This window comes from Bactrocera dorsalis, chromosome 3 (genome assembly GCF_023373825.1).
Source record: "Bactrocera dorsalis isolate Fly_Bdor chromosome 3, ASM2337382v1, whole genome shotgun sequence".
In the NCBI taxonomy this organism is placed as follows: domain Eukaryota; kingdom Metazoa; phylum Arthropoda; class Insecta; order Diptera; family Tephritidae; genus Bactrocera; species Bactrocera dorsalis.
In genome coordinates, this window is record NC_064305.1 from 74649321 (window position 1) to 74675311 (window position 25991).

At 31.0% G+C, this 25991-nt stretch overlaps 2 protein-coding genes across 8 annotated transcripts in view; both read right to left on the reverse strand.

The window, feature by feature from the left end:
* Positions 1-1489: 1489 nt before the first annotated feature.
* On the reverse strand, positions 1490-7740 carry LOC105224571 (vacuolar protein sorting-associated protein 35). Of its 3 annotated transcripts, none has more exons than XM_019989647.3 (11): positions 7543-7740; positions 6977-7187; positions 5255-5444; positions 4432-5165; positions 4282-4368; positions 4066-4211; positions 3625-3978; positions 2993-3556; positions 2846-2921; positions 2670-2777; positions 1490-2603 (listed from the first exon to the last, which is right to left on the reverse strand). In XM_019989647.3, the coding sequence occupies exons 2-11, from the start codon at positions 7052-7054 to the stop codon at positions 2442-2444; spliced, it is 2499 nt and encodes an 832-aa protein (XP_019845206.1). In that variant the 5' UTR covers positions 7055-7187; positions 7543-7740; the 3' UTR covers positions 1490-2441. The 3 variants fall into 3 exon arrangements, with proteins under 3 accessions (XP_019845206.1, XP_011200998.1, XP_011201001.1); XM_011202696.4 differs by having other exon boundaries at positions 4066-4214; positions 7543-7739; XM_011202699.4 differs by lacking the exon at positions 6977-7187 and having other exon boundaries at positions 4066-4214; positions 7543-7739.
* Positions 7741-16600: 8860 nt separating this feature from the next.
* The window catches only part of LOC105224572 (uncharacterized), a 181701-nt gene continuing 172310 nt past the window's right edge, over positions 16601-25991 (reverse strand). For 3 of the 5 annotated variants that reach the window (XM_049454003.1, XM_049454001.1, XM_049454002.1), the window contains 3 exons: positions 19800-19935; positions 18800-18961; positions 16601-17483 (listed from right to left, as the gene is read on the reverse strand). In XM_049454003.1, the coding sequence (XP_049309960.1) occupies positions 17366-17483; positions 18800-18961; positions 19800-19935 (416 nt within the window). In that variant the 3' untranslated portion in view covers positions 16601-17365. The remainder of the gene's footprint in view (positions 17484-18799; positions 18962-19799; positions 19936-25991) is intronic. The other 2 variants (XM_049454004.1, XM_049454005.1) reach the window with 2 other exon arrangements.

A 25991-nucleotide genomic window follows, 5' to 3' on the forward strand; every position in this document is an offset into this window, starting at 1 on the left:
TTTTTCAAAAATTTACTGCTTAGCAACTTTTGGGAAATTATTGTAATTTTAATTATAATGATTTATTTAATAATTTTGCAATTAATTAATATTTAAGTTAATTATAATTTTTAATTTTAAACGCCACACACTATATTTTAATAAAAATGCATAATGTGTATATTTTCAAATATTTGTGTTTTTCGTATGAAATAGTGTGTACTCATTGTAAATGCAAGCCACAGCTTTAAGCGAATATTACAATTACTGTATTAATAAAATAATAAAAAGAAATCGACGAGTATTTAATATTAATAAAGAACTCACTTGATAAGAAACTATTAGGGGTCTACTTAATTTTTCGGTAGTTTTGAGTTAATTGGTTTAATAGAAAAGTAAGCACTGATTCATAAATCGAAAAAAACATATTTTTAACTTACAACTTTTTTTATTTAACAAATAAAACATTTATTGCTCAACTTAAATTTTGATATTTTTAAACCATACTAACAGAACTAAATTACCATACACAAGTTCTAAATTTATTATTTTTCCTAAAAATTTTAATTAACATCAAATGTAAAATGAATGAGCACATTAATTTCTCACAGTGTACTTGCGCACGCGAAATTGAAAAATTTGTCTGCAACCGCAAGGCTCACAAAACACTAGGCGAACAGCACGCACAAGTAAGCAACAGCAACAAGAATCCCTCAACATGTGCTGCTATGCACACAAACACTGCTGTCACTTGTATGTGCGCCTGAGCGACTTGTGAGCAGCGACGCCATAAGCTGTGCTCTGATTGGTGGAAAGCTGAGTGCAGCTGAACAGGTGCATGAGAGGCCATATTTGTGTAAGTGAATGAGTAGGTGGAAGAAGTAAGAAAAATTTGGCAGCTTGCAGGTGCATGCTGTTTGCCTGGTGTTTTGTGAAGTTCACATGAATGCGCTAAATTTTTCACGTGGCTACAGTGAGGGCGAATAAATTGCGCAGCATTTGCGTGAAAAGTTTAGGAAAAGTAGTTTTAAGTAAATGTAACGTGATTTTGACATTGTTTGCAGTAATTTATTTTTTATTAAATACAAAAAAATAAAATAATGGAAAAAATAAGAAAAAATTAAAAAAAATGTTAAAATAAAAAAAATTAAATAAAAAAAAATTGAAAAAAATAGAATTAAATTAAAAGAAATTCAATAAAAAAAAAAATAAAAAAATTCAATAAAAAAAAATAAAAAAATTAAATTAAAAAAAAAATAAAAAAATTAAATTAAAAAAAAATAAAAAATTAAATAAAAAAATAAAAAAATTAAATTAATTAAAAATAAATTAAATTAAAAAAAAATTAATTATAAAAAAATTTTAATTATAAAAAAATTTTAATTATAAAAAAATTTAAATTACAAAAAAATATATAAAAAAAAATTTAAATAAAATAAATTTAAAAAAATAAGAAAATCATGTTTACTTACCGATTTGATACCATACAAGCAGAGAAAATACAAACAAATACAATTTTTTCTAAAACTTTTTTATCTCAATATTTATTTTTCCATTACTAAGAATTTATCATAATCAGCAAATATCTCTTTTTAACACTAATATCAGTGTATCTACTTTATATATATCTCTTTTTTTGTTTTTAGTTCTTTTAAGTCATATTGACATAATGGGTAGTTGGTGCGCGCTTACAGCACGCTTGCTAACCAAAAAGTATTGTTGCTCTGCTTTTGCATAACATTATCGCATTTTATCCAGTATTCTTATTTTTTATGTTCATTGCTTGCGTTTTTTTTCAATAGTGTTAATACTAATTAAAACATAATGATCTCAAGAATTTTGTTTTTCTGCTTTTTAAACAAAACATTACCGAGGCTTGTAGAGTTGAAAAGATAATAAGCAATGTCGGATATGAAACAGACAGATGTTTATAGAAATTGAGAATAAATGGGCGTCATTTCAACGATAATCAAGACAGCAACATAACAGTTTATCAATACAATAATTATAATAGTAATAATAATAATAATAAAAATAGTCTTCCAATAAGTTTACAATAAATGGAATTTGATACAATTTGATATGGGGAAACAACCAGCTGCAGCTGCAATATTTTCATACAACGAGATTTATGTTAATTGATCATAATAATATCTTGCTTTCAGGACTCTTTCTAGAATGTATAAAAGTTTATATAATAAGCAGCAAAAGTAGACAGACTAATAAGCAAATTACACAAAAAAAGTTACATTTAGTCTAACCGGGGTTTACATATTGTTCGAGAAGTGCGTGTGGGCTGGTGCTTCATATTTTATATGTATGTATATACGTACTTGATACTTTCACTCAATCTTTATAAATATGCGTATAAAGATAATTCAAATTAAAATATGTATAGTGCGAACGCAAGCTGTACAACAACACAAAGCGCTTTAAGTCATTTTAAAAGTCAATGATTTTCACTAATTGATGGATATGCCCGCAAATGAAACCTCCAAACCGGCATCGTTCGACTCCATGCGACTCTTTATATGCGCTAAGGTATTCTTGTAATGCATTTCGATTTGTTTCGTCTCCTCAGTGGGCTCCAGATTTGGTAGATCTTCATTGATTTTAGCAATGAGCTGTAGAAAAATCGATAAGCAAATATAATATCAAGTAAACATGCTTATTTTATACACTTTACGCACCTGATTCAACATTGCCACGGTGATTAGTGAATTGCCACGCTCAAAGTAGAAGAGATAGTGATTTAGCAATTCGACATATAGCTGCACTTGTACGCCAACGTCCAAACACTGAAAAATTGCACACGATTTAATGATGTTAACTATACAAAAATACCTTTTTTATGGCTTTTACTCACATGCGCAATTATGCGTGCGCCCTTCTTCAAGCACTCGAGCGTGCGCTTCTCATCACGCATTTCGCTAGCATTTTTCCTGTAAAGCAAATGATAGTAATTTAGTACGAAGCAATTTATTTGTTGTTTTCACTTCATTTTTGCACTTACTTGCCACTCCAGAAGAGTGCGGCGCACGCCACCACACCGCGGCACTGATCGGGCTTCTTCAGCAATTTGGAAGCGGCCAGCGCACAATTCGTGCGTAATGGCTCGGCATTCTCCTCGCTGAAACATGACATTTGCTCAAATGTGGACATGATTAACATGATGGCGGCCAGCTGCGCTTTCGAATCGGATATTTCATCTTCGTAGAGGGAGAATGCTTGCGTCATGAACTCATAAGCCACTGTCTCGTGATTCGAATAGCCGATTTCATCAATAACCAGCGCACCTTGCAGGTACAAGCGCAAAGCTAAATCCGCCATATCGGCTTTTGCTATCGCCGCAATTGTGCTGTGGCAGTATTGTAGTATCTTCTGACATTTCTTATCCCAATTTTCATCCTCTTCCGAAATAGCACGATATTTGTAGGCCAATTGGTAGGCGGCGAAGATCAGTGGCGGTAGCACGTGTTTAATACGTTGTGAGCCACCGGCACCCAGATGCTTGCGTGCCGTTTGCAGGATTTTGTATTGCATGTCGGGTTCATCGGCCTTCATGTAGTGTATGAAACTGTGCGGAAAACAGTAATGAGTTACAATTTATGTATATGCGTAAAATATTAAAAATCGAACATTTACCGTGCCACAATGCCTTGCTCTTCGCCGAATTCCTCAGGATCGACATTATTACCGTTGGCAGGTGGAGACACGGGTTTACCATCCGGTCCCAAAGGCGCTTCTTCATCTTTGATCAGCGGCGCGATTATAGTCAGTACATGTTCAGCTTGTTCAGCTGTTGGTATAAGCGTTTCAAACTCGAGTATATTCATAACCAAATAAAGTGCCAATGACTTTCGTGAAATATAGTCGAACTTGTCTAACAAGGGTGTGAAATTCTTCAATTGTATAACAGTCAATGCGTTGTTGTAGAAATCGATGCAAATGCGTAGGAGGCGTGACAACTCTTGATTCACCGAGAGGAAATGTGAAATGCTGCAAATTGGAAAAATAATATTAAAATTAGCAAGAATGTGTGATTATATAATATAAATATGAAATTTCTTAATAAATGCAACCAACTTGTTCATTTCAAGGCTTTCCAGAATTTGTGTAGTAGTGCCGAGCACTTTATCCACATAATCAATGCGATCTGGATAGACTTTCTGCGCCAAACTCAGCAATGCAATCTGCAGAGATATCGTATCCTCCAGCGGCATATCGATGCGCTTCTGAAAATAGTGCACAAAAGGTTTAATACCTTATATAGAACTAGATATAGAAAAAGTAAATGCATACCTGCACAATGTTTGCCACTTGAATGCTGAACACCTCGAATAACTCCACCTCGGGTGGTATAATGGACTCGATATCTGTGCCGCTGGTCTATAAAGGTAATTTAAAGACTTAACGTACATTCATTTTTCTCAGTAATATGTATAAACAAACCTTGCCACTTCTCTGGTTGTACGCAGCCAAGCGATCAATTAATGATATTATTATATTTTTAACATTCACACCAGTTTCCAACTGTGCGCATGACTTCAGGAACGGATCTAACGTTTGCAAATGGAATTCATCGGGGAATACTTGTATAATACACTCCATTAGGTACTCTTGCGCAATGGCGTCCCGACAACTGACAACTTGCTCCAAAATACCAGGCAATATGGAACGTTGATAGTGTGCCAATGTGGCAGATTCCAGTTGTGATAGACGTACCAAATTGGTGCCCACTAATATCTTTAACTCTTCACGTTCTTTCTCACGTCGCGACTTTTCGCTGGAGTGCCCCTGATGTTGCATACGCACCCACAATTTATTCATCTCTGCAAAATTGGTCAAAACGAATTCGATGGCATCTAATATATTGCCTTCGTGTTCATTTTCAGCCATCAGCACATCGGGCAGTATATTGCGTGTGCATTGCAGCAGATAGTTACGCAAGAATAGACCACGTAAAGGATGTTGCACACCACGACACATTTCCACCAAATCTTTGAGTATGCTGCGTTTTAGCGTTGAATCCTTTTTGATGTACACAATACCAACGGTTATGAGTAGATATAGACGCGGCACAATCGTATGCGAATACTGCACAAGTTCGTAGAAATCTGTCTCCTTGTTGCTCTTCTCGCTCAAATACAACTCCAAGTGACAGAGCTCATCTGTGATAGCCATATCTAGAGTAGTAATGGAGGCCGTTATTTTTATTTTTATATAAAATTTGCATTTTGTAATATTTTTAGTAGTCAGTGCAGGGCATACTCACACAACTCATAGTAGCTCTTCGGCGATAGCATTGATGTGCGTAATTCGCTTAACATTGTGCTGGCACATTTGAGTGCATCCAAAATGCGATCCTTGTCCAAGAAGTGATTCATTTGAAATGCCTGCTTTCGCGCTGTGCCAATTGCTTCAGCAAGCAGCTTCTCTTGATCGTCTAAACCACTCGGCATGGTCTGGAATTTTGTATTTATTTATGGATAATATTAAATAGAATGCATATTAATATGAGCGGCAGAATGTAAATGCAGGTATAAAGAAGCAAGTCGCGTTGCTATATTCTACAACATTGTTTAGCGTAGTTGCATTCTTATTTCAATTATGAATTGCGTCTTGATATCAATTTAACAAGAGTCAACAACGAACGAAAGTGCCCCACATACATTTATATATATATGTAAATACATACATAAATACGTATGCATATCGCATAAATTTATTTTTAATAAAGACGCGCTACATATAAACACACACACTCAATTATAAGTTCCTACATAGCAAATGTTGATATGGACCCGGAGTAGAAGCGCAATTTGACAACGGCGACGAATAGAACGGCAACACCAATTAGTACAAATGTAAAAAATATGCACAGGCACAAATTTACTTGTGAATTTCTTTCCATAACCACAACTACAATAAATGAATGAACAAATGTACGTATGTATGTATTACCCAACATTTATAAATGTGCACAAAATTTACAAACAAATAAAAGTTAAATAACAAGACGCCAATGATAAGCACGCTTATTGCGGTTAAAGTGGTGGGATCTGAGGAAATTAATACTTAAATGTATTAAAATAATTTTCGGAAGGAAACAGAGTCACGGCTTTTATGGAAACAATTAAGTTAAAAGTAAATTTTAAACAAATGAGAATAGATATGAAATTTAGTATTACTAATATATGTAGATGGCTGCTCTGACTAGGGGGGCGGTGAACATACAAATGTGTCGTAGCATTTTCGTTATATTTGGAAACTGGGTTCTGTTTTAAGAATATTGGACACAATCATTTATTGTTTAGATATTTCAAACAATTCGCGCTTTTTAGGGGGTGTGTACCAACAAAAATTGATGCAGAACATAAATTTTATAAATAGTAAGTAATAGAAACGCATAAAAAATAATGTAGAACAAGAAAGATCTCTTAAGATAAAACATTGTTTTGTATTCAAAGCTTTATTAGAGAATCTTTTCTACACTTATGGTATAGTGCATTTTTGCCCAATTATATGGCAATGTAAGTAAATTAAAGGGTTACGAAACATGTAAGAATGTATATAATTTCTACTGAGAGATTTTGCTTAAGTAGAGGCAGATAAAGAATCCAATATAAGGCAATGCATTTAATTTGACGCTTATCAACGGCTCTTAAGCCAATACCTTATTCAACATAACGATATCCCGACAATAAACCAGCGGAACATAAGACACAAACACAAAATTACTGCAAACATAAACCCACTGCTGAGTTGTAAGTAGATTAAATTACTACTTCAGCGGACAAGGCAACATATACAAAACCTACAAGACAGTTATATTATGAAACAAATACGTAAAAGTTTGTTTTGCGGATGAAAAGGTGTTAGGGAGTATGGTAGGGGTTTGTTGAAAGTGGGTGTATACTAGTTAGCCAATAAGTGTTGCTACTTTTGCAATTTACTTTATAAGATATATGTGTGTTTTTGCATTTGTATCATTTACCATGCGGCGTTCACCACTGCGGCTACTGACGCCACCACCGCCACTTGGGCTGTAAGAAGTTGAATTCCATGGATACATGCCGACCGCCGTTGTACCAGTTGTGGTCGTAAAATTGTCTTACTGGATATGTGTCTTTATGTGATATTTAGTTTGTGAATGCAACGTTTTCCGTTATATGTGCTAATACGCAAATGTGTTGAAGAATTTTAAACTTTTGAGGAAAAAAACATATAATATTTTCGTATTTCGGGTAAATTTAGATTGATCTCTCTGAATAATTTCAGCTAAAACGTTCTCAACAGCACTCTACATATTCTATGCAAGAAAAATCTGATGAAGTGCAGGTGGCTGTTGGTTAACACCTTTTAGAAATACTTTAACAGCAATTCTTCTGGCACTCTGTTTAATACATTCACACCGCACAATTATACACTTTTTTTAGTTTTTACTTTTTAAGCAAAGGCAACTTCCGTATCACTGCTTTTTTCATAACATTTTAATTGCCTCAATCTCCGCCGCCTTTCAATTGGAAGTGAAACTGCTTACGGTCAACGCTGCTCACTTACCATAATATATTCGCCTCTGTGTGTGTTTATGAAATGTTGAAGCGTATAGCCTTATTAATATTGCCTATTTTAATGTTTTAAACACTTAATTGTGTTTTCTTTAATTATTTATAATTAATTACAAAATTTTCTGCAGCACCAATGAATCTTTTCTTTCCGATTTTCACTAGCTTTGACATTTCACTTTGCTGACGAATGTTTTGTTGTTTTTACAGTAATTCGTGTTGTCAATGTACAGAAGGCGTAAAATGTCAAATTGACGATAACAGAGTTGTTTTTAGGGAAAAATTGTAGATTTTAACATTATGTTACGAATTTACTCTTGCTAGTTTACTTTGTTAGGTTCGTATCTCTGGAGACAAATAAAATCAACACTGTCTGTAGTTTCGGGGACAAGCCTTTCTTTCGAAGTGGATTGTACAACAGGACCAGATCACCTTCTTCAAAACCTTTTGAATTTGCCGCTTGATCGAACCGGTCCTTCATCTTATTGCTCATCAGATGCGTATGCTGTCTTACCATTAGATGCAATTCATTCATTTCTTCCTTTAAGGCAGAACAATAATCTCCATCATTTCTTACAGCTGTAGGATTCGTACCAAACTTAAGATCAGCAGGGAGTCGCAGATCAGATCCGAAAATATAGATATTTGTTTCCGGCCGTACTGGTTGGGAACGGACCTGCAATATCCATTGCGACTCGTTCAAATGGTGATCCCACGTTGTACTGTTGTAGCCTACCGCGACTTTTGGCTTTAGGACCTTTAGCTGCCATGCACTCTACGCAATTACTGCTATGGAATCTCGACAACCGAACCGTTGTTAATCTTCTCTATAGTTTTTGTTATTCCAAGGTGCCCTCCACTAGGTCCATTGTGATATTCTTTCAATACTTTTGGGATCATGGACTTCGGTACTATGATCAGCAGACGAGAATGTTTGCCATCTTCGCTTTCCCAGGTACGATGAAGGTATCCATTAACGAGAATATGCTTTTGCAGTTGGACTCTGAGGAGTCCAATCATCTTCAGGTTCTATATTCAGTATACAGTTGAAACATCTGCCTGTTGTATTTACTCGCTGTGCAGCAATTGTCTTCAGAGTCTTCAATATTATCAGCGCGGTTGTTATTTCAACCCTTTGTACTTTGTGTGCTGGTGTAACAATTATATATTAAATGTTGTTGTAAATTACGCTGATTTGAGTATTAAACGGAAAGATGTTGGTGTACTTCATTATTATTTATTTTTATATATTCTTTCAAGTTGATTTGACATATTAGGAGCTAGTGCTAGTGGTTTTTGTGAAGTGCTGTCTAGTTGTGTATTGATGCTGAGAACTTCAGCGCGCCATCTAGCAATCATTTCTACCACCTTTTGAGTTATCATACAAAAATTTTATACATACATAATAAGAAATTCAAATAAAAAAATAACAATTAATAATAATTCTTTTCTTTTTAATTTTATTTAATACTAATAAATATATTTATTTTACTTACCATAATCATCCTTTATTTATTAAAACTATCTTTCTTTTAATTTCTTGAAATTTATTTTCACGATTTTACTTAGAAAAAATAATGCGGTTATGGATTTTTTATTTTCAATTAAGTCTAAATAATAAATACATTGATATACATAAGTATGTATTCATTTAACAATTTACATTTCTTTTCTTTGCTTCTAGTTCTAACCAATCAAACTGGCTATATATTCTCAGTAAGAATCGCAAAAATATGTAAGCTACAGTTTTCAGTTTACCGTTATAAGTACATATTCCCATTTTGTTTTTGTGCTACAATACCTTCAATACACGAAATATCCTTGCGCTTCACTCAATTTGCTAAACCTTTAACCTCTTACATTTTCAATCTGTACAAATAATGCGAGTCTGTTATGTATTTAAATACCTTTATATATTATATATTTAGTAAACACCGTTAGTTGAAAAATGTTTTGTTTCTGGAACGACAATTATACATCTGTATGTATTTCTGTGTAAATATAAATTTTATTTTCTTAACTTCTTTTTACTAAATTTATATATGCATGTATATGAATGTAAATACTTATGCGTTTTATTATGCATGAAAAAATGTGAAATCATTCCACTTTACTTTTATTTTATTTGCTCGATTACGATTTAATTGGACACACACAAATACAAAAAACGTCGAGTTGTTCTAATTTTTTTTTTTTAATTTTTAATTAATGTTTTACTCTTCGGGAAGAGCGTATATATTCCACTAACGAATCGATTATGCAATTTGCGTGGCACTTGAGTCGGTAAATCGCAATTATTTTTTCAATTTCAAATTTCAGCATGATTCAAGTCGTTTGTGTTGCGCAATTGGGAGTTTCAGTGCCGACCTGACATAATCGATTGTTTAATATTTTAATTCCATTGTGCAGCATATTTGATTTTATTCAAGTTTTGTTTTTTTTTATTTTATAATTTTTTGTTTTTGTAAATTAAGTTTATCACTCACTAATGTATATGTTAATAAAGTGGTTTGCTAGTTACGTCCAACATCGTGGGCCAGGGCTAATATGGGTACAAAAATGTGCAATTCAATTACCGTTAGTCGAATTTATATATTAATTTTTTATTACGGTACATTTACTTATTATGCGAAAACATTTAGAGCTTAACACCGGAATTATTAAAATAATTTTTGATTTTTTCATTTAAATTAGTTCTCTTTTTTTGTTTTTTATTAAGTAAACATGTCTTTAATTAAGCACGTATAAAATATTTGCTATTTATTTAATTTTTTCATTCATGTTTGTGTCTGTACTTGCGTATATATGTGTATGTGTTAATCGATTATACGTTTTATTAAAGTTTAATACCAATTTTTGTTTAACTTATTCGTTTTATTACTAAATTTTACTTAATTTGGAATACTTGATTTAATTAATTTAATTTTAATGTAAACAGTAACTTATATTTTGTAAAGAAATATCGCCAACAAGAAACCATATTATCGTTTCATATGAAAAAACGTTTAATGTTATTAATTTTGTTTTTTTAATTTATATGACATGCGCAACTTTTTAAATTACTCCAATACTACCGATTTTGGAACAGCGTTTATAAATTCTTTCAATTTTAAAGCAATGTAATTATTTATTAATATAATTTATTCATATATATTTATGTGTATATATTTATTATTTCATATTTTGAAAAAAAAATTAAATATTTTTTGGAAAAAAATTTTAAATAATTAATAAAACATTTCATTTAAATTAGTATTTAAATATTATTAATAAAATTGGTTGACTAAAACTTTCAAAATTGACTTCAGGCTTAACATATGCAATATTGTAAAAATAAAATAATTTAAAAAAATAATAATAATTGTAATGAATAAATAAATAAATATTTTCAATGGAAAATATATCAAACGATACAAGAATATTAAAAAAATATTACTCTCTGTTTATTTTAATTATTTTTAATTTATTTATTTATTTTATTATTTAAGAAAATATTTTATTTATTTACATTTAAGCAAAATAATAAAACGAGCTGACAAAATTAATTTAATTAGAAATACTAACCTAAAGCTTAAGATAATAATAATAATACTTATAAATGCAAAAATAATATTTTTAAAAAATAATATTGTTTTTTAGTAGATAATTATTAACCGACGCCATTTATATATCTATTTTTTCAAAGAAAACATTATTAAAAACTACAAAAATAGTTATTACAAATATTTTCTTTATTAAAGCAATATATTTATTATATAAAAAAATTAACAAGATTAAATTATAAATAAATAACAATAAAATATTTTTTTAATCTTAAATTAAGTAAAGTGATATAATTAACAGAAATAATTCTAAAAAATATAATATTAAATAATATAAAAATTATAGAACAAAGTACATATGTATATAAATAAATAAGTTTTATATTTAAATATATTTAAAAAAAATAATATTAAATAATACTAGCATTAGAACAAAATAAATAAATAACTTTTATAATTAAACATTACCAAATTAATTTTCTCTAAAAAAATATTTAATTTTTATATTTTTGAAATTTTCAACGACAAAGTTTTTAAAAAGTACAAACACATTGCCAGAAAATTAAATTTTTGAAATTCTTTCAATTTTAAATCAATTATTATTATTTTTTAAAAATATGTTTATTTCAAATATAAATTTTTTTTGTGAAAAATATTACAGTAAAAAATTAAAAATTAGATGAAAACAAAACAAAAAATTAACCACAGGTTAAAGGGAATTATTTCTAGGAAAATATAATATTAATATTAGGACAAAAAAAAAAAATAAAATTATATTTAAAAATTATAAAAAAAAACAATATTGATAAATTATAATTTTCCAAACAAAAAAGTTTTTTAATTTTCAATATTCTATGAAAAAAAATATTATATTTATATGTTTATTACATAATAATTTACAGAAAAAGATTAAGCTTTTATACTTTTAGTAAACTTAAAAGCTTTGAAACGCTTTCATCGCGCTTACTATTTTATAATAAATATACATATGTGTATATCTTGCATATAAAATAACGGAATTTAATACTTAACTTAACTTGCTATGCAAATATATGTATTGCTTTTATTTTGCAATATATTTTTATTTAATTACAATATAATTACTTTTGTTTACATATTAACACCCTGTATCTTATGTGTATACCAAATTTCGGGCTTCGAACACATTTAATTTACAATATAATATATATTACACATAAATATAGTGTATGTATGTAAGACCCTGCTGGAAAAAAAACTAAAATACGAAAAGTTAAAAAATAGAAATAAGAAATTTGCAGAAATTATTGAGACATAAAGATTTAAGGAGTTATATATCGAATATACATATATTTGACAATATTCGAAAATTTATGAAAATAAAAAAAAATGTAAAATTGATTAAAAAATTTCGAAAATTTGAAATTGCTTAATTTTTTTTTGTTTTTGTAAAATTGATTAAAAAATTTCGAAAATTTCAAATTGCTTAAAATTTTTTTTTATTTTGTAAAATTGATTAAAAAATTTCGAAAATTTCAAATTGCTTAAAATTTTATTGATTTATTTATTAAATAAAACACCTCTTCAAAAAAAAATCACAAAAATTTGTATATAACCCCTTAATGCTCTATCAATTTTTAAAAAACGTATCTATTTGTATTGAATTTTCATAAAAACAATCAAATTATAATTTTATTATTTTATTAAAAAACAGAAAATTATTTCAATTTAAATTTTATTCACCCAAAATCACCTACAATAATGTCACTCAGTCATTTCTACTTCATTACTTTATGATTTTGCATTTCAATTAAAAAAAATACAATAAAATCAAAAATAAAAAAACAAAATAAATCCCATACATTTTTTTTTTTTGAAATTTTTCATTTGAGCATTAGTAAAATTTCCTGCAGGGTACCGACAAAGTCATGCTTAGCCGCGTGCTTCATAGGAAAGTAATTCATCACACTTATAATTATACTTCACAAGTATACAGTGCACTTCAAATTGTTTACCGTTTACAGTAAAATGTCAATTCGAATCTAGTTAATAAACATTAATCAGTATTTATGGTAGTTATGTATGTAAGTAATGCAGACTCTGTGGCAGCCTTGAAAAATGCATTTAATACTTGTTTTTAGCTTTTCGCTTAATTAATAACACACAATACATACCTGAAATTTGGAAAATTCACATTTTCTTTTCAATATTTATGCTTCAATTAAAAAACTTATGTAAATATCATATATTTGTGCAGTAACCTTTGGATGACATCGATAGTTGTGAGAAAAATATACACGAGTGAGCACTCATTTAATGAGTGTTTTCATGAGTGTTTAGCTTCAAATATATTTATACGTAAATATTATTGACACTTAAACTGACATTGAGTAATGAAGTGTGTAGGTTTGTATGTGTGTGTGTGTGCGATTTAGAAATTATTGATTTCATTGTGCTCTGTTCTTTGGATAATCAATCGAGTCACACGAAAATTGCATTCATTATGATTTGAAGTAACGATTGCGTTCGTATTGCGAAGATTAACATGAAGGAGCTGTCGTATTTGGTTATGTCAAATGTTATCTTAATAAACTATGGGATAATTGTATGGACCCTGTAGATGAGTGCACGGACTTTATACGATTTTTATATGCAATGCCTGCAGTTTAGAAAACACTGCACTAATGTTTGGATGAAACGAATTTTTGAATTTGAATTTTATGTAAAAAATGTTGTGGCATTTTTATTAAATTTCAACATTTTAACTTGCATCTTATTTGAAGTAGAAACTGGGGTTGCGTTAAAAAACACGTAAAAAACAAAAACAAAAAAAAAGTTCAATAAAAAACAGCACAAAGCAAAACAATAAAAAAATCATGCAAAAGGAATAAAAAAGAAAAAAATATATATATAATGGAGTGTAATAAAAGAAATAAATAGAAGATACTATACACTCATGATCAAATTTGACCCGGACTAGCACATACAGAAAAAAATCATATAAAAGCAATAAAAAGGAAAACAAAAATATATAATGGAGTGTAATAAAAAATAAATAAAAGATACTATACACTCATGATCAAATTTGACCCGGACTAGCATATATGCACAAGCTGCGTGCGCAAATCAAGTCAATACATATTTCTTTTTTGGTATTTTACAACATTTTATATGTTCGTCTAGAGTTTGGTCCCTACAAATTTAGACCAGTCCGGTTCAAATTTGATCCTAAAGCATATTGAATGGCATTTAATAAAGGTAAAGAAGATAGGTAAGACTTACATATAACAGCCTCCTCTGTATAAGAATACCTAATATCATAAAAAATTTATATTATATCTGGATGGACCGGATATTGAACGCTTTGCTAGAACAAACCTCTCATAAACGAACACTGGCGGGACCAGCTTATCTGCCCGGTTAATAGAGTTGTTCGCTTAATAGGATTGTCATCCATAAACATCAGAAAATGTTGGGACCGGCCAACGTGCACGGTTAATGGAGATGTCCGCTTAATAGAGCGTCCATTTAATAGAGAAGAATAGATTAAAATCAACAAGCTGAAAATGTTTTTTTTTTATTTCAGTTAACGGTACATTGAATAATATTAGAAGACAAATGAGGCTCACGCTCACATGCTTAAGCCGTTTCTATGACAGTTGGTTCTAAGTAAGTGGAACAAACCGTACATTGCCTAGTTGTTGTGAAGTCTGAGAGTCATCGGAATCAGAATCGGAACTGTTGTTTTGATATTTTTGTTGGTTTAATACTTGAATTAATATTTTTATTGGTTTAAAAGTCATGGATAGTCATGAGTCTTAAGTGTTGTTTTGCCTTTTTAAGGCCAATGAAAAAAATTTTGAAAAAATAATTAACTAGGAAGTATAAGCTTTTGATCCAGGATCAGACAAAAAGTAAACAAAAAATCACCTCATCCAAAAATTATATTTGTGTAGGTTACTCTGGTATGCCGATGAGCCACGCATAAACCAGTTTTGGAGCCTCTCCTTGTAACGACTCTAGCCTCACTTTCGATACCTCTTCTAGTGTATCATACCGTGGGAACACCAGATGCTTACAGCCTAGTTTTGCCAACGCAACAAGTGCTTTGTTTCCCTGGTGCCTTGCTCTTGACATTTACTGCAGTCTTTTCGATAATGTCTATGATAATGAATTAAAATTTTTATGTTTTATAGCACTTAACCATGAAATGAAAAATGAAAAAATATGGGCAATTAGTGTTAATATTGCTGAGACATAAAATTTTTACAGTAACTTGACTTTGTTCTGCTAATTATACAAAAGACTTGAGACATCAGACACTGCCTCGCTTGTTCAAAGATATTTGTGGAACATAATTTCTGTTATTTGTTGACATTGGTGACTACTTTTTCTCGTAAAATATATGTTTACCTCGTCTCAGTGAACACACCTTACAAGTTTGCATGGCGACTTTAAATCGAATTTATTGTCAATTAACTACTAATCGTGGAAATAGTTAACTGCATCATTTGGTGACAAATTGCCAACATTTAAGGAGCAATTAGTTAATTGCTGCTAATTGTGAACAAAGAGCGGTGAAATTCTGAAAATTCTCTCGTTGTTCTCAAGAAATCAATACTAATTAATAGAGCTGAATATGTACATATACTGGGAATATGTATACTGAGAATATTTTGTAGTTAAATTGAGAACAATTATCGGTTAAGTTGTGAAAATTCGCTTAATGGCTTAATTAGTAGTATGTCACGGTGATGGCTGGTTTTTTTCATTCGTTTTGTGGGGGCAACCTGAATAAGTGCTTTATTTTGACTTCACAAAAAATTGAACGAATAGTCCAAGTGTGATTCCTGCCTTACACTGAGGGATCAACCACCTAACCTAACCTCACATAAGTGCTTTATTATTTTCAATTATTTTTTTTTATACCATGAGGTCAATTAGTCAATAAAATTTCATCGGCTAATATAAAAACAAAATATAATTTAAAAAAATAGTTTAAAAAATATGCATAAGTTGAAAATTAGCAACGCAACCCAGTTTCACTTTAGCTATGGTCAATTGCTTTATAAAACTATTCTGTTATAATAGTCATACAATGTTTTTTTGCTATTGAAAAATGACACTACTTGCTAAATGTTTTCCGTTGAGTAATTTACATATGATTACAAAAATGACACGTGTGTTAGTGTATGTAAGACATCTACATAAACGGTACGAAATTCTAAAAAATGGTTTTCATTATAAATTCTGACGGATTTGATAATTTTCTAAATACTATATTCATATTTTTTTATTTTTCATTATTAAAATGTTTAGATTTTCAATTGGTCAGTTAAATATGACACACAAACCATTGCCAAACCAGCGCCAATTGCAATACGCTTAAATGTCTTACGATAAAATAATTGGAAATAAAAAGGACACACGAAAAATCAACTAACTCAAGTATGTACATATGTATAATATTTCTAAACAAAATTAACTACAACAAAACGTCACTAGTTTACCAAAAAACTAAAAAAATTTAAATAAAAAATCGAAGTAATTTTCAAGTACCAATATTCAGTATATATTTTTTATATTAAAAACAGTTACAATCAACATAGGTATATAAATATTTGCATGTAGTTAAATACTAAAATAATACAATTAAAAATTTCAGTAAACAAAATTACAAAAATCACAAACTAAAAATACAAATTACTCCGCGATTACAAATGTAAATATATAACTACGATTACTTATGCTTTCTTCGTGTTTGTATGTATGCATATGTATATGTATAGTGTGTGGTGTAAACACGTGATTAGTAATTACCTTTCTTCGATTACAATTCTCAATACTACTCGTGAAAAATACAGACATAATACAATAATTGCTGACAAATTTACTTAATTTAATTACAATAAGTATATAATTACTACTATTTACAAAAAAAAAAAACAATAAAAAAATTAAAAATGAAACATACGCTTACTTCTTTCATGATTTACTCGCATACGGTTTCCGTTAACTTTTTCCTCACACTTATCACTTAATTTCTTATAATTTGCAGTACTTTTGCTGGGTATGTATGTATGTGTGTCTAGCGACTGCTCGCAAAATTGTAAATATGTTTGTTTGTTTACTTTTGTTCAACAATTTTCAGTAATTTTTAGTTCCTCCGACTCTTGACGCACGCACCTACTATAATTCACTTTTATACATTTGTAAGACAACAACAACACATTCACGCAGCATTCACGCGTAGCGCGGCACGTTTGAGCGGACGAATAGAACAGGCGCGTTGACTGCTTACAAAACATGCAGATTCTCGCAACTCTTCGATTTGGAGTCTCGCGCCCAGACACGTCCCAAGAGACCTTTCACCTTTAGGCTGGTCGATGTGCGGGAGCCACGGTATTTGCGGGGGCTGTAAAGACAAGAAAATATAATGATTATTATTTTGGATAATTTTTGTGGAACTTTTGAAGGCTTGATAGTGAAAGGGGGTCTAAGAAATTGAATTTTGGGTAAAACCAAATAGAATTTGAGGTAAAATTGAACCATGAAAATATTTCAATATCTATATTTTTTCCAAATATAAGCTGAAATGTGCTTTTGCTATCTATGTTCTCAAAATACTTTTCCATTACCATAAATACATAATAATTACAACACTTGTACGGCCTTCGGAATACTTCATCACAAAAAATGTTCTAACCACAACACCATTTTCTGCTTTCCTTGATTACATTATTAGAGTAATTGGTATTCAATATAGTCTTCAGCATGCACCAGGGATGTCCATTTTATATCCACAAGGAAACATCGAAGGCTTTATAAAAAAATATACTTAAAGGGTCAGTATGACGAGTTGGGTTGATTTAGCCAAGACCGTTCGTCCTTCTGTATGTATATATGCGTACTAGTTCGTCAGTTTTTAGGATATCGGTCTGAAAATCTGCACACGTCCTTTTCTCTCCAAGAAGTTGCTAATTTGTCGAAATCGCCGATATTTTAGCATTGTAGCATATAGCTGCCATACAAACTGATCGATTAAAATCGAGTTCTTGTATGGGAAACTTTTTTATTTGACGAGATATCTTCACCAAATTTGGCGTGAATTATTTTCCAACGCAACACTATAATCTTCGAAGAAATTATTCAGATTGGAATATTATAGCATATAGCTGTCATACAAACTGAACGATAAGATTCAAGTCGTTGCATGGAAAACTTTTTCTTTTGAAGAGTTTTCTTCATCAAAATTGACGTGAGTTGTTGTCTAAGGTAATTTTATAATCTCCAAAGAAATGGTTTAGATCGGATCATTATAGCATATAGCTGCCAAACAAACTGAGAGATCGGAATCAAGAGCTTATACGTACAACTTTTTCATTTTACAGGATATCCTCATGAAATTTGGCACAGAATTTTACCTAAGATAACCTACAATATATGAAGAAGAATCTGAGATCGGAACACTCTATGTCATGTAGTTGTCATATGAACTGACCGTATCAGAAACTGATCTTTGTATGGAAATTTTTCACTTGTCAAGGGTACTCTTTGTTAACATTTTTTTCTTGTTTTTTTTTATAAATATCTGTGCTTATCTAAACATTTCAAATCATATTCTTTGATATAACCTTACTCTTATAATTAATTATAACCAAAAAAAAAACAATAGGACCACCCTAATAAATGTAATTTCACTAGACAGATGGCACAGCATCACTTACTCACCTGCTTTGTGCACTGCCAGGCGGTGTATTCACATCGGAAATGACATTATTCATTGGTCCCAACGGAGTGTTGGGGTTAGTGCCACCGGTGAGACAGGCGCCACCGAGCGGTGAACAGGCGCGACGCTTCGACTTACGTATCGAACGTTTACGGAACAGATCCCTGCAAAACAGAATACAAATGTGATGAATGTAAATCGGTGGATAATGTGTAAATAAAATTGTCTGAGCAGAGGGAGCGACGTGAATAAGTAAGCAAACGAATGAGCTAAAGTGGAGAATTGAAATTTACAAATGTAGCAAAGAGAAACAAAAAAGCGCCAACAGTAGACTCGCAGAGAACAAAGCAAAGTCAGGGTGACGGCAAAGCAGACGGCACGTACAGCGCTATGTAGAATGTATATATGTATGTAGTATGTATGTATGTGGGCAGTATGTATGTATGTATGTATGTGCATGTATTGTAGTTGTAAGCAGAAAAAAAGTATTTTTTCTAGACGTGCGCTAAGCTGGGCCGCAATGCAATCTATTTAAGGGCGCAATCAATGAATTGCTCAAACATGGCGACCTCTGACATACGGTGCGCTGCTACTGAATTGGCTTAATTGCTTTCGTGCATATTTCCATTTGCTTATTTCCAATTTTCGTTGATTTCAAAATTCAGCTAATGCACACGCACACACAAACACACACTTGCATGAGTAAAGTGAAACCATTTGTTGCCTTTCTTCTTTCTTTGCTGTTGCAATCACAGCACAGCACTTTGGCAATTACGGTTTTTTTGCGCTTTTCATTAATTTTCTCTCACTTTGCTTTTGTTGCCATCACCCTTGGCTTTGACAATGTAATTAAAATTGATTTGAACGCAGACCAGTCTATAGCGGCTGATTTTTTCACTTAGACCACATGTGTATGCACACTCACACGCACTCACACACAGCTCATTGCCGCTCAAGTGCAGCATTTTCGTTTCAATTATTCCGCTTTCGCCGTCAACTCACCTTGATTTTTCCGGATTTTCCAATTTCAAACGTATCTGCGACAACAAACCGACCAACAGCTCATCGACATTGTGATTAATGCCCACCGAGGTTTCGATGAATTTACAATCATAGGCGGTGGCCATGGCTTTGCCCTCTGTAATTGTAAAGCAGAAGAAAACAACAAACACATATGTAAATTGTAATTGCTAATGTGATAATGAATTCAACAAGAAATAAATACGTAATTGAGTAGGTTTATTTTTATTTTTTTAATTTTTTTTTTTTGCTCTAAAAGTTTTTACAGCGTTCTTGTTTTGGTTTCGCTCTCATTTGCAGCTAACAGGTGGACGCAAATGTTCGCTAAAAGTTTAAGAGTTCAATGCCGCGGCGTCTGACGTCAAGCGTGCGTTGTAATAAATGATATTTTAATGGTCAAAATGAGTTATTTACTTTCGTTTTGTTATTCATTTATTGCTTTGCGTACGCGTAGTTGTGTTTTTCAAGTTCCTCTTGATTGCCAAATTGCTTGATAGCCGCTCGTGCTTGGTCAGCAATAACTGCATTTTTGGCGGCAATAAGTGTTTTAATCACTCGTGCTCCAGACGAGTTGGTTTTTATAGGCATTCGTCAGTGTCAAAGTCACAAAAAAAATTTTATTACACAAATTTTATATGTATTTATTAAGACAAATCTGGTACAATGACGTGGTATTGAATCAAAATAATACAATTTTTAAGAGATTATGACGAAATGGGTTTGTGAAGGTGATATTATCATTTATACAGACTGAAAATATTATAGAACTGCTGTTTCAGGACTCGGAATTTTTAAAACTGAATTCTCAGAGTTTCTCAAATAAAGAAAGAAACAAGTAAAAACTATATATAACACCCTTCACAAATACAAAAGATTCCAGGAACTTCATTTGATCAGTGAGTTTGTATGACAGCTGAAAAATTTCCTCACAGACTGTAGCGATGTTTGATATCGTCCCCTCAATATAACAATAGCGTATGTGCTGATACGCCATTATTTTTTTATTGCATATTTAGAATCTCCATCATTGATTCTATGTCTGGTCAAAACTTCGTCAAATTCTACTTCCACAAAGAGGGTCAAAATGTCATTAGAAAAAATGGTGTATAATTTCATGTTCAAAAATTTCCTTCAATAAGTGTATAGACATCTGATTTGACAAAAACTTTAAACTCGATTTTCTCAAAACCCAAAAAAAATTATACGCTATTGTTATATTGAGGGGACGATATAATCAGCTGCATCAACTTTCAACAATATGCTTTGTCATACATTACAATAGTTTTCTATATAAGAGTGAGTTGGATCGGTCAGTTTGTATGACAGCTATATCTTATAGTGATCCGATTTAAACAATTTTTTCAGAGATGAAATTATTGCCTTAGGTTATGGCCCTTGTCAAATTTCGTAAAGATATCTCTTCAAATGAAAAAGTTTTCCATGCAAGAACTAGATTTCGATCGATCAGTTTGTATGGCTGCTATATAATATAGTATTTCAATCTGAACAATTTCCTAGGAGATTATAGTGCTGCAATAGAAAATACTTCATTCCAAATTTTGTGCAGATATCTCCTCAAATAAAGAAGTTTTCCATACAAGAACTTAAGTCCGATTGATCAGTTTGTATGGCAGCTATATGCTATAGCGCTCCGTTATCGTCGGGTCCGACAAATGAGCAGCTTCTTGGAGAGAAAAGAACGTGTGTATGACTTCAGATCGATATCTTAAAAAGTGAGGGACTAGATTGCATATATACTTACAAAAAGACGAACGAATTTAGTTAATCGACTCAGCTTATCACGCTTATCATTTAGATATAAATTTTATGGGAGCTCCGACGTTTTTTTCTGCATGTTACAAATATTGTTTCAAACTTTATACATCCTGTTCAGGGCATTTAAATGAAGGAAAAAAAATTTACGGATCAACCCAACACATTTTGGTTAATGTTTCGGGTATGAAGCATGTCAATGCTAAACTCATACCAAAAAACTTGTATCTTTTGCAAAAACGAGGTGTAGTAGAGGTTGAAAAAGCGATGCTTGACAATGTAGCTGCGGATCATACATTCATTATTTTATATGCATAGCTACTCGAGATGAGATGTGGGTTTATGAATAATGTAGTGAATGGGGTCTCGAAAGTGGGTCGAAATCCAAAAAAACTAAAATTCGCTAAAGGTACTGAAAGCTATCAATCCCAGTCGGGGCTTATATGTATATATTGGGTGTATAAAATTGAAGTGCATAAAAAATGAATTAAGCGTTGGCATGCTTGTATGGGCTCAAAAGCCTATTCTGAAGCCGATAACTTTTTTCCAATCCGGATCAAATGTGATCAGATGGTATAGTATTAAGATTGTGGATTTTTTTCCAGTCCGGATCAAATCTGATGAGATTAAATAGTATTAAGCATGTGGATTTCATTAAATCACAATCGATTTGAAAGAGTTAATCAAACTTATCGACATTTTTTCACAAAACTTCTTTTTGCTCGTAAGTAAAAAATAATGAAAAACTTTCTAAGTCCTTAAAAATGAAAACTCTTTTTCAAATGTTTTCTAAATAGCGCTCAAATGTATATAAATATTATTATTTTTAAAATTGTTCTTCAACATAGATTTTAAAAATTCTATGAAACTGTGGGGTCAGATTATCGGTTGGAATTACTCTATTCTGTAAAAATTGCGTGAAATCTTGTGAAAATTAAATTAATTTATACTTGATTTTATATAAAAGAAGTATATATTAGAAACGTAGCCTACATTTTGGCGCAATTACAAAAAATAAATTATACATAGTTAAATCAAAATTTAGCTAGGACACACACCATATGACCTCATATATCAACTAAACGACTAACACACTTACATAAATGCCTCAAAAAATATTGCAGTAACCTTAAACAACGCCGCTATAAATACGCACTCACGTATCACGCGATTTTATTGCAGTTTGGCTGCATTCACAAATGAATATATTTGCGCGCTACTGTCATAAATGCGTATTTAATATTTGGCAGTTGGCTTTTAATGCGATCATATATACAACTTTATGAACTCACACACACAAATTCACAATTTTATGCGAATATCATACAATCCACACAAAGCGCTGCCGAAAATCAACAGCATGACATTAATAAATGAGTACCAACATGTTGTTGAATGTACGTGAAGTATTGTGGAAACATCATTAATTTCATTGCTTCGGCCTCGTTAACTTATTTAATTTGTTTGTGTTTTTTGTTTTGTTTTTGACATTCACATATGATATAGCTGGGGTGGACGGGAAGGCGGCAGATATCTGTGTGATGAAATTTCGATATATGAGTATTTAAGTGAGAGTTTGGGTGTGTGTGTGGGCGCATAAAAAATACTCGATTTATGTATTTCGTTAATTGAGAAGTAGAAGTTCATTAAGCATTGACATTAATATGTATATACATTTGGCTTAATAACCGGGATAATAACTGTATTTATGTTTTGCGATAAAAAGTGAAAATTTCGCTTGAATTACAAGTGTCAATAAAAAGAGCGAAATGTAATTTGAACATATGTATGGAGTGAAGCTGTGCGAATATATTGAATTACAGCGGAAAATTCATCAAACATTTTTTTTTGTCAACTAGAGTTATTTAAGGATTGAGTTTTACCAGATTTTTTGGTTAAAAGTTAATATTAATGTACAATGCAAGGTTGAATAGTAAAAGCAGAGTAAAAAAATTTTAATAAATAAATAATAGCAAAAAATAAAATTAGAACAATATTTGAAAATTAATTAAATTATATGAATTAAAATTAAAAAAATATTAATTAAAAAAAATTAATCAAATAAAAAAATTAAATTAAAATAATAATTAGTAGTATAAATTTAATTATAGATTATTGCTTAGTTAAGTAGCGAATATTCTCTCCCAAAATATTTTTTGCGAAATACATTTAAAAAACAGATATTTTTCTAAGAATACTTTTTTGGTTTTCTGTTAAATTTCGTTATTTAGAAATTTTATAAGAGTGGCAACTCTTTTATAACATGTATTACTCTAATTGATTTAAAACGTTTGTATTTTTTTTTTATTTTCTGACAACTTAATTTGTTTAGAAATTTTATAAGGGTGGCAACTCTTTTATGATACATATTACTCTTAACTCACTATTCAAAGTCAATTTCCCATAACAGATTTTTAAGATATGACTTTTGTAACTTTTTAATTTTGTTGAAAAACCAAGTGGAAACACTCTGTTCTAAATAGAACACATTTAAATGTCTCTCCATATTGCAAAATTCCTTTTATGTTTAAGTAGTTAATAATTAAATATATGTAGCAAGCTCTATTTCATAAGGGTGGCAACTCTACTATGATTTGTTTAACTAAATTCAGTATTTAATATAAACTGCGCCTAATTGGTTTTAAATTTTTTTTTAGCTTTTTTGTTAATCTAAGATAAGTGGCAACTCTGTTGTGTACGATAGACATGTTAAAATGTCTTTCCATATTACAAAATTCAACTTATTTTTAAAGCATTATTCTTTTAACACAATATATGTGACAAATTCTATTTTATGAGGATGGCAACACTGTTTTGGCATATGAAATCAATTTCGGTAATTAAATTTATTTACTTCTAATAGGTTAAAATAAATAAAAAAAATTACATAAAAAAAAATTTTTTTTTTCTTAAAAAATAAAACAGGTGGCAACTTTTCTTGTAAAAAAAAATCTCTTACCATATTACAACAATCTCTTACCATATTACAACACCACATTAATTAAATAATTAGTTAATGTTTTTAACTAAATACAGGTGGCAACCTCTCGAAAAATCTGCATAAACTTCATTAAATTTAACAGCTTTTTAATAAACCCAAAAAGCATTGTAGATTCTAAGCAATTTTTTGTTAATTCTTTTTTTTCAACTTTGTGATTAAGACTCTCAAAAGCACACATGACATTGCCACTGTGTTCCATTGCAACATTTTTTCACTACAAGTTTCAGAGAAATTAAAAAGTTATTAAAGTTGAAGGCTGCACTTGATTTACGCACACAATGAAGAGAAGTTGGCAACTGTAATTAATGTATCATTAATTTTTAATCACACCTTGGCCTTAACTACAGCATGTACACTTTTAACAGCCAGCAGATAGCTAACGGTGCTTGAATTGAAAAAAAAATTCTACAAAATGAAAACTTTATTATGTCAACAATAAGTTGTTTGCGTTTTATTGAAATTGCTTCTTAATTAAAAGCAAACAATGTCACTTAGTGCGTTCGCATTGTGACAATAACAATAACAACGAATGTGCACAACAATAATAAAAAAACGTTGAGAAAAATACGAAAACAAATACAAAGTTAATTGAAGGAGTAAGCGAGCAAACATTTTGACCATAACGGTCAGAAACGACGACGATGCCGAAGTGCAGGTTATGTTTTCGTTGTAAAATTGCGAATGGAAAAAATGTCACTCATACGCAGCGGCGTGCAGACAATTGCGTACAAAAGCGTTGCCGTGACTTTAAAGAGTTTGTGAAAAGTCAAACGGTTTTTTGTTTTGCAATTGTTTTTGCTTTTTTTGTTTTTGTTTTTTTTTGGGAAGTGACTTGTTGTGTCTGACATTTTCATGCACTTGTAACTGGAAACTCTCATTACTCTACTCTGTACTCAACTTTAATGCTGCTCAAGCAATTTTTCGTTAACATTTATTCGAAGGAGGAGTTCGAAACAAACAAAATGAAAACAAACAACTACTACAGCGAAATATACTTCTCGCAATTTGTCATTTATTATTTGCTTGTACATTTAAATCGTGAAAAAGCAGCGCGGTGACCAACTCAGCTGTGTAAGTATGAAGGTAGCGTGTACTTGTAACTGGGAAACAACTTTTTCAACTTTTATTAACTTTGCACGCAACTAAACAGCAGAGAATGACACAAAATCAGCAGACTGCGAGCGCACAAATTGTCTTGTCTGCAAGAAACTTTTCCACTCATCATTTGAGTCGTAATTTTGTTACTTTGATTGCTAACTTAAATCACGCTGGCGTTACCGCTCACCGCAATCTCTACGTGAAAAGGAAATAGAAAATATTTTTAAGGCAATAACGCACTGCTAAGTGCTCAGGTTGGGACGCAAAGTCAACATGCTGGATTTATTTTTCGTTTTTTTTTT